Source organism: Elephas maximus, chromosome 25 (assembly GCF_024166365.1).
Source record: "Elephas maximus indicus isolate mEleMax1 chromosome 25, mEleMax1 primary haplotype, whole genome shotgun sequence".
In the NCBI taxonomy this organism is placed as follows: Eukaryota; Metazoa; Chordata; class Mammalia; order Proboscidea; family Elephantidae; genus Elephas; species Elephas maximus.
In genome coordinates, this window is record NC_064843.1 from 33,887,520 (window position 1) to 33,896,328 (window position 8,809).

Below are 8,809 nucleotides of genomic sequence, written 5' to 3' on the forward strand. Positions count from 1 at the left end.
GAGTCTCTTTAGATTCTGGACATTGGGTTATCATCACTGAGGCCTTCACCTTTCAGATCTACAACAGCTCCCTGGAGGAAGAGTTTAACCACTTTGAAGACTGGCTGAATGTGTTTCCCCTGTACAGAGGGCAAGGGGGCCAAGATGGAGATGGAGAGGAAGAAGGAACTGGACATCTTGTTGGCAAGTTCAAGGTATGTTTGGGTAAGGAAAGTGGGACCCTGGGAGCACAGGTGGATTTAGGAGGAAGACTCTAGCCTTCTCTTACCAAGATTTTTTCTGTCTTCCCACCCCCATCCCTAGGGCTCCTTCCTCATTTACCCTGAATCAGAGGCAGTGTCACTCTCTGAGCCCCATATCTCCCGGGGGATCCCACAGAATCGGCCCATCAAGCTCTTGGTCAGAGTATATGTTGTGAAGGTGAGGATCTGTAACTCTGGCATGTCTCCAACTCCAGAAAATTCTACCACTGATTTAAACACAGAAGTAAACATTCTTTGATGGTTACGATGGTGGGGAGGGAGGGAGAGGGGTATTCACTAACTAGATAAAAAGAATTATCTTAGGTGAAGGGAAGAACAACACACAATACAGGGGAAGTCGGGAAGTCAGCATAGCCAGACTAAACCAAAAGCTAAGAAGCTTCCTGAGTATAACCAAACACTTCAAAGGAGAGAGTAGCAGGGGCAGGAGTCTGGGGACCATGGTTTCAGGGGACATCAACATCAACTGGCATAAAAAAATTTATTAAGAAAATGTCCTGCATCCCACTTTGGTGAGTGGCATCTGGGGACTTAAAAGCTAGTGAGTGGCCATCTAGGATGCATCAATTGGTCCCAACCCACATGGAGCAAAGGAGAATGAAGAACACCAAAGACACAAGGAAAACATTAGCCCAAGAGACAAAAAAAGGCCACATAAACTAGAAACTCCATCAACCTGAGACCAGAAGAACTAGATGGTGCCCAGCTACCACCAATGACCACCCTGACAGGTAACATAACAGAGAGTCCCTGACAGAGCAGGTGAAAAGTGGGGTGCAGAACTCAAATTCTACTAAAAGTACCAGACTTAATGGTCTGGCAGACTGGAGGAACCCCAGAAGACATGGCCCCCAGACTCCCTGTTAATGCAGAACTAAAACCATTTCTGAAGCCAATTCATCAGAGAAAGATTAGACTGGACTATAATACATAAAATGATACTTGTGAAGAGTGTGCTTCTTAGTTCAAGTAGATACCTGAGACTCAGTGGGCAGCTCCTGTCCGGAGGTGAGATGAGAAGGCAGAAAGGGACAGGAGCTGGTTGAATGCACATGAGAAATTCGGAGTGGAAAGGAAGAGTGTACTGTCATATTATAGGGATAGCAACTAGGGTCACATAAAAATGTGTGTATAAATTCTTGTATGAGAAACTAACTTGCTCTGTAAACTTTCACTTAAAACACACACACGTACACGCACATACACAAATTATACCACTGAATCACCACTGCTCCAGATTTAGGGGGGGTGAAGGGAGAAGAATTCATGACCTCAAGCTGGCTTTAATGCAGTGTTGGGCCTGAACTCCCACAATCTGTGCGATTCCCCAAAACCTCAACTGGAAAATGTAATTTAAAGTGGTTTCAGGCTGGTAGTTCACCCAGGAAACCGGTAGAAGCAAAAGTAAACCCTCTCTGGGAGAGGGCATCCACAGTTTAGACCCTCAGGATTCTTACTGATAAGTTCAACCAAATGGGAGTCATGATTAAAAAGTACAAAATACAAGGAAACAAGCTGCCATAAATAAGAATTAACAGAAACACCAATAAATTCAGACCTTCGGGAGTCTGAATTCCTACTGGATATTGAAATGACTTGATAGAGAATAGAAGATAAATATCTATGAAATATTTAAAGAAATAAAAAAATGAATTTAAAATGATCAACAAGAGAATATTAAAAACAGCAAATTTGAAGGAGCAAGTAGAATTTTTAGAAATAAAAAATATATTCAGATTAAAAACTCAATGGTGGCACAAAAGATTTGAACAGTCACTTTACGAAAGAAGAAATACATATGGCCACTAAGCACATGAAAAGATGTTGAACATGACTGGTCATCAGGGAAATGCAAATTAAACCACAACCAGCTACCATTTTACATATGGCTAGAATGGCTAAAATAAAAGAGTGACAATACGAAGTGTTGGTAAAGATGTGGAGCAACTGGAACTTCCATACATTGCTGATAAAAAATAGGAGTGTAAAAATCACTAAAAAGGGTGAATTTTACTATACGTAAATTAAACTCCAATAATTTATGCACAAGTTATATGTTTACTAAATTGCATCCAAGCCAAAACCAAACCCGTTGCCCTTGAGTTGTTTCTGACTCACAGCGAATCTGAGACATAGTAGAACTGCCCCATAGGGTTTCCAAGGTTGTAGTCTTTACGGAAGCAGAATGCCACATCTTTCTCCCATGGAGCAACTAGTGGGTTCAAACTGCAGACCTTTCAGTTAGCAGCCAAGAGCTTAACTACTGTGCTACGAGGGCTCCTTCTAGATTGCATAGTTATCAAAAATAGAAAAAAAGCAAATTAAACATATACAGTGTAAAAACTTGTAAAATAATGCTATATATTGCTTAGGAATACATGTACATATAGTAAAAGAATGTGTGTGAATAATAACCCCAAGTACCAGGTTCTGGTTACCCTGAGGTTGGGAAGAGCATGAGATCAGGTATTTAGGGGGCTTCGATTTGTTTATGTTTTATTTATAAGCTGGGCATACACCTACTCATTGTATTATTCTCTTATTTAGTTAAAATATTCTTAATTATAAAAGTAAAATATGCTCATCGTAAAAAATAGAAGCCAGGCAATATGGAATTTGTAAATTGAATAGCTTCTTATATATCCTGTTTCATTATATTTTAGTAAACCTTTTGGTATGTCTTTAGCTATTTCATAATTAATTTCATAATTAATTTAGGTATTTCATAATTAATTTAGAAAAGAAAAGCCATCTTACCCATACTCTCTAACTCCTCTCAGTGGGAGATCTCTCCTAAGTAACTTCCTGTTTACACTTAATCCGAAATTAGGTCCAACAAAGGTTAACCTTGGGCTATGACGAGGACACTTCTCCCAATTCCACTCCATACTGTCCCCCTAGGCTACCAACCTGGCACCTGCAGATCCCAACGGCAAAGCAGACCCATATGTGGTAGTGAGCACTGGTCGGGAGCGTCGGGACACCAAGGAGCGCTACATACCTAAGCAGCTCAACCCCATCTTTGGAGAGTAAGTCTGGGTCCTGAGAGGGAGGAGGGAAATGGGGGAGCAACTTAATATCCAGCCCTGTGGCCCAAGGGCACTCAATCAGGTAGTTGGTCGGGGGCTGAGGGGTGGACAGAGGCCACTGAGACCCCTGATCACCTTTAGTCTACCTCCTAGGACATGGAGGTGTCCTCAGCCACTCTCCCTCCTGGCCAGGGTCCTGGAGCTCAGCATCTCTCTCCCGGCTGAGCCTGAACTGACTGTGGCCGTGTTCGATCATGACCTCGTGGGCTCTGATGACCTCATTGGGGAAACCCACATCGATCTGGAAAACCGATTCTATAGCCACCACAGGGCAAACTGTGGGCTGGCCTCCCAGTATGATGTGTGAGTCCAACAGGCCCCTCAGGAGCCCATTCTGAGTCTCTGGCCAAACACATTCAAGTTCCATACTCTCATATGTGTCTCCAGACTCTATGATTTCATAGAAGGGGATCCCCTCACAACCAAGACATAGCTTAGTGGTCAAGATGCAGGCTTGGGAATTGGGATTCTGTAATTAACAAGTCACTTGACTTCTCTGAGCCTGTTTCCTCATCTGCAAAATGGAAATAATAATGTTAGTATCTTCTTCATAGGAGCACCTGGCATATATCTTTGATTTTCATTATTACTATACATGAGGACTAACCTTCTTCCCACTGGAGTTATGAACCCGGATCCCATGTCTTCAAGAGTTCCCATCCCAGCTCCTGTGCCCAAATGTGTCTATATACTGGGCCTACCTAAGGCTCCTTCCTCTTCTGCCCCCAGAGACGGGTACAATGCCTGGCGTGATGCATTCCGGCCTTCACAGATCCTGGCGGGGCTGTGCCAACGCCGTGGCCTCCCCACCCCTGAATACCGAGCCGGGGCTGTCAAGGTGGGCAGCAAAGTCTTCCTGACACCGCCTGAGACCCTGCTCCCAGGTACCAGCCCTTCTTTCCTGGAGGCCAGAGGGAGCAAGATGGTGATAGAATAGGGTACAGGGGCCCCCTGGTGCCCAGTCTAATGTGCCCCCAAAAAGGGCCTGCTTCCTTCCGCAAGCAGAGGAAGTAAGTTTGAAAAGGCTCCTGGATGGTGGGGGAGGAAATGGTCTTCTTTGTTGGTGCACATGAACCCCTCAAAGAACAAAAGTAGGCCGCCTCAGAGCTGTAGTTAATGGAGTTCACAGAACACAGTGTGACCGCAAAAGGAGTCCCATACAACAGAATGTGGCTGCAGAATTGAGCTCGTGCCTTATAAATGGCTAGTGACCTGTTCTCTAAACAGGGTCTGAGCAAGGCCTCAGCCCTTCCAATCCCACTGCCCCCCTGACTGCTAGATTCTCCCTGGGAAAAGTTGTTAAACAGCATGTCCCCTACCTTTTGTGCCTTGTGGACTTGCCCTCTCAGCCCATCGGCTTCATCCAACACAGTGGCTGCCTCAGGTTAGAGTGTGGACTGGTGGGAAGCAGATGTGGGAAGGCAAGGGAGGAGAGTTGCGGACTGTGTGGAACCCAAGCTCATATACTTCTTGTGTCAGGTAGGGGAGGCTCCAAGGTGGCAAGTGGGGCTCCCGAGGAGGAGCAGGCATTGCTTGTGCTACGGTGCTGGCAGGAAATGCCGGAGCTGGGGATCCAGTTGGTACCTGAGCACGTAGAAACACGGCCCCTCTACCATCCCCGCAGCCCGGGGCTGCTGCAGGTGAGGGCGGGCCTAGCACTCAACCCGAGAATCCCAAGACTTCCAGAATCCCAGGACTCCCACCTGATCCTGGACCCGGGCCCCCAGAATATACTTTCCTTAAGAGCTCCCCCTTGGACCTCCATCCTGGACCTCATACCCCTGCCCCTGACTCTGGTCCTGTAGGACCCCTACCCCAAGGCCACCAAGGCTCAGACTCTGGGACTCCCAATGTGATCTCCACCCTAGATCCCTAAGATCTGGACCTTGGCCACGCCAGATCTCTTCTTTTGATTACAACTTTTGACTTGGGACCTCATCCCTGTCAGGGGAGGTAGGGACACTAACAAGACCCTCCAGCCTGGTCTCGTGCCCCCAGGGATCCCTTCACATGTGGATTGACATCTTCCCCCATGATGTGCCTGCCCCAGCCCCTGTTGACATCAAGCCTCGGCAACCAATCAGGTGAGAAAGAGTTCTGGTCCCTCCCCCAAGGGGTAGACATCTTAATTTACTTGTACAAGGACCTTCTGAAAATCTGAGCCCAGGTGAAGAAGCAGAGGCTCCTTACTCCAGGCTTTTTGTAGTAATTACATTCCCTTTTTCTCACAAGCCATTGTGAGTTGGGTGTGTGTCAGTTGCAATTGAAAGAGTCCAAATAACTTCCAGTAAACCCCCTTCTGACCTGAACATGTCTGAGTAGAGTTCTGTATAGGGTGTGACCACTGTAGACAGGACTGGATTCACATGCTTGGATGTTGTCAGGAATCTGTCACCCCCTACCTCTGGACTCTGCTTTCCTTGGTGTCACTATTAAAGAGGCTTTTGCAGTCTGGGGACATGGTGGTTTCCAACAGCACCAGGCTTACATCTTACAAACTAGACCACTTCAGCAGAAAAGCAGAAAGCACCTCTTTCCTAGTTATAGCAGGTCTCAGAGTGGACTCTCATTGGACCAGCCTGGGGCAAATCCTTATCCCTGAACAAATCATTGTGGTTAAGGGGTTGGAATACACTGATTAGCCAGCCTTAGGTGATGTGCCCACCTCTGGAGCAAGTTAGGGTCTACTCCACCAGAATCACATAGATTGACAGTGGTGGTGGAGGGGTCACCAACAAAAACTCAGGGTGCTATCACCAAAACGGATGCTGGACTAGAGAAAACAACAGCTCTCCAGGCAACCTTGTGGCAATCAAGGACAGGACTATTTGGGGGTAGGAGCCAAATGTTGCACCCCCTTCTTCTGTCCCGCAGGAGGTGGGCACATCACCTAAGGCTGGCCAATCAGTGTATTCCAACCCCTTAACCACAATGATTGGTTCAGGGATAAGGATTTGCCCCAGGCTGGTCCAATGAGAGTCCACTCTGAGACTTGCTATAACTACTTCTCTCTGCAGACTGGCTTTCTCTGTTTACTTCTCTGCGCCCCCAAACTTCACTTGCACGCCACTTTGGCTTACAGTGGCTCCACCTCCACATCCGATGCCAGAGAACTCGATCTTTCAGGGTCCTGATTCTAACTTCTAGAAGGGAGAACCTTGATGTTCCAGCAGACCATTCCTGGTGCCATTGTTGTGGCTGGGGTGTCAGTGATACCTGGGGCCACCCCTTTATGGGACCACAGGCATCCTGATCACACAGCTGGGCACACATCAGGTGCACAGGGAATGTCAGGGCCTTCCTGCAGCCCCTCGAAGGACCCCTCTTGATTCTGAAAAGCATTCCCTAATTCATCCCCCAGCTATGAGCTCAGAGTCATCATCTGGAACACGGAGGATGTGGTTCTGGATGATGTGAACCCGCTCACTGGAGAGATGTCAAGTGACATCTATGTGAAAAGGTAAGGCTGTGTGTGGCTGGGCTGCACAAATGGCTGTGCACTAAGGGGGATGGCTAATAGCTGCTTGGCCCTCGGGCTGAGTTACAGCCCTGTCCCCTAGGCCCCCTGTGGTGCCTAGAGCTGGGTGAAGGGACTAGCCTAGTGGTTGAGCTGAGGGCAAGCTGGGTGAGGAGCCAGCTTCTGGGCTCTTCCTCCTACTTGTCTTGCCCTTCCCTCTCCCCTGGCCCCAGCTGGGTGAAGGGGCTGGAGCACGACAAGCAGGAGACAGACGTTCACTTTAACTCGCTGACTGGGGAGGGCAACTTCAACTGGCGCTTTGTGTTCCGCTTTGACTACCTGCCCACGGAACGGGAGGTGACTGTCCGGCGCCGGCCTGGACCCTTTGCCCTGGAGGAGGCTGAGTTCCGGCAGCCAGCCGTGCTGGTCCTGCAGGTCTGGGACTATGACCGCATCTCCGCCAACGATTTCCTTGGTACTGCTTAGTCTTCCTCTAACCTCAAACCCTACCCCAGATTTCTGCTCCCTGCCCCTGCCCTCCTGACCTGTCTTCCTTGTCCCTGGTTTCCTACCCTCTAATCCAACCTGAATGCCAGGGTTTCAGACTCTAGGTCACTAACTCATGCATTCTTGTCTAATTACTGAATTCACTATTAAGCCCTGACCACAATAACCTCCATCCTAACTCGTCACCACCTTGCTTTGGTGATTTGATCCCAATCCTTGGCCTTGTTTCATTGGCTCTGACAGTCCCTTGACATTTTGCCTGTGGCTTGGTTAGTCCATAGCTGTGGCCTGACCACCACATTCAAGCTTAGAACTCTGGTGTGCTGACCCCTCACCTTGGCCTAGTTAGACCTTGATCTCATGCCTGACCCAGTGACCTCTGGTCTTGCAGGATCCCTGGAGCTGCAGCTGCCTGACATGGTGCGGGGGTCCCGGGGCCCCGAGCTCTGCTCGGTGAGGATGGCCCGTGATGGGGCTGGGCCAAGGTGCAACCTGTTTCGCTGCCGCCGCTTGCGAGGCTGGTGGCCAGTAGTGAAGCAGCAGGAGCCGGAGGACTTGGAGCGGGATGAGCGGGAGGCTCAGGCTGGCAAAAAGAGCCGGAAGCGGAGGAGGAGGAAGGGTCGGCCAGAAGACTTACAGTTCACAGATGCCGGAGGCAATGTGTACATCCTCACGGTGGGTGCACCAGCACAGGGAACCAGGCTGGGCCAGGGGCCAGGCCTAAGCCTGCCTCAGAGCTTGGCCTCTCTTCCCAGTGAGGCAAGACTGTCATTTTCTAGGGGAAGGTGGAGGCAGAGTTTGAGCTGCTGACTGTGGAGGAGGCTGAGAAACGTCCAGTGGGGAAGGGGCGGAAGGAGCCAGAGCCCTTGGAGAAGCCCAAGTGAGTCAGGGGTCCTGGCAGCTGGGGAATGGGGAAGGGGCAGCCAGCAGGGGCCTCTCATCATCCTGACATCCACCCCCCACAGCCGCCCCAAAACCTCCTTCAACTGGTTTGTGAACCCGCTGAAGACCTTTGTCTTCTTCATCTGGCGCCGGTACTGGCACATCCTGGTGGTGCTGCTCTTGCTGGTGTTGATCACCATCTTCCTCCTCCTCATCTTCTACACCATCCCGGGCCAGATCAGCCAGGTCATCTTCCACCCCCTCCACTGAGCCCATCCCACCACCCGGGCCACCAACTGGCCCTGGACACTCACCCCCAGCGCCAGCCCTTCAACTCCCGTTTCTGGAAGTTCTTCCCACTGTGCAGAAGCTCCAGTATGAGCTAAGCTAGTCACTGCTTCCTCTGAATAAACCTTCTCACATATCCACTCCGGCACCTGTTATGTGCTTCACAAGACCGGCTCTTACAGCTGGCAGAGAACAGAGATGTTTTGGGTGACCTCAGGTGCTGCAGATTTACTGGACCAATACATTGGGATGAAAGGCTGCCCACATGCCCTGCCTCAGGGAAGAACAGGACCTGTAGGTTCAAAGTGGAGGAGTCCTGGCAG

General features: G+C 49.4%; 1 protein-coding gene across 1 annotated transcript in view; it reads left to right on the forward strand.

Moving 5' to 3' along the window:
- Window positions 1-8,516, forward strand: part of LOC126067537 (fer-1-like protein 4) — a 34,984-nt gene extending 26,468 nt beyond the window's left edge. The window contains exons 34-45 of the mRNA XM_049869550.1: window positions 57-194; window positions 304-420; window positions 3,165-3,292; window positions 3,485-3,655; window positions 4,082-4,236; window positions 4,832-4,992; window positions 5,351-5,436; window positions 6,714-6,812; window positions 7,043-7,284; window positions 7,708-7,991; window positions 8,096-8,196; window positions 8,282-8,516. Coding sequence (XP_049725507.1) covers window positions 57-194; window positions 304-420; window positions 3,165-3,292; window positions 3,485-3,655; window positions 4,082-4,236; window positions 4,832-4,992; window positions 5,351-5,436; window positions 6,714-6,812; window positions 7,043-7,284; window positions 7,708-7,991; window positions 8,096-8,196; window positions 8,282-8,468 — 1,869 coding nt within the window. The 3' untranslated portion in view covers window positions 8,469-8,516. The remainder of the gene's footprint in view (window positions 1-56; window positions 195-303; window positions 421-3,164; window positions 3,293-3,484; window positions 3,656-4,081; window positions 4,237-4,831; window positions 4,993-5,350; window positions 5,437-6,713; window positions 6,813-7,042; window positions 7,285-7,707; window positions 7,992-8,095; window positions 8,197-8,281) is intronic.
- Window positions 8,517-8,809: the final 293 nt, after the last annotated feature.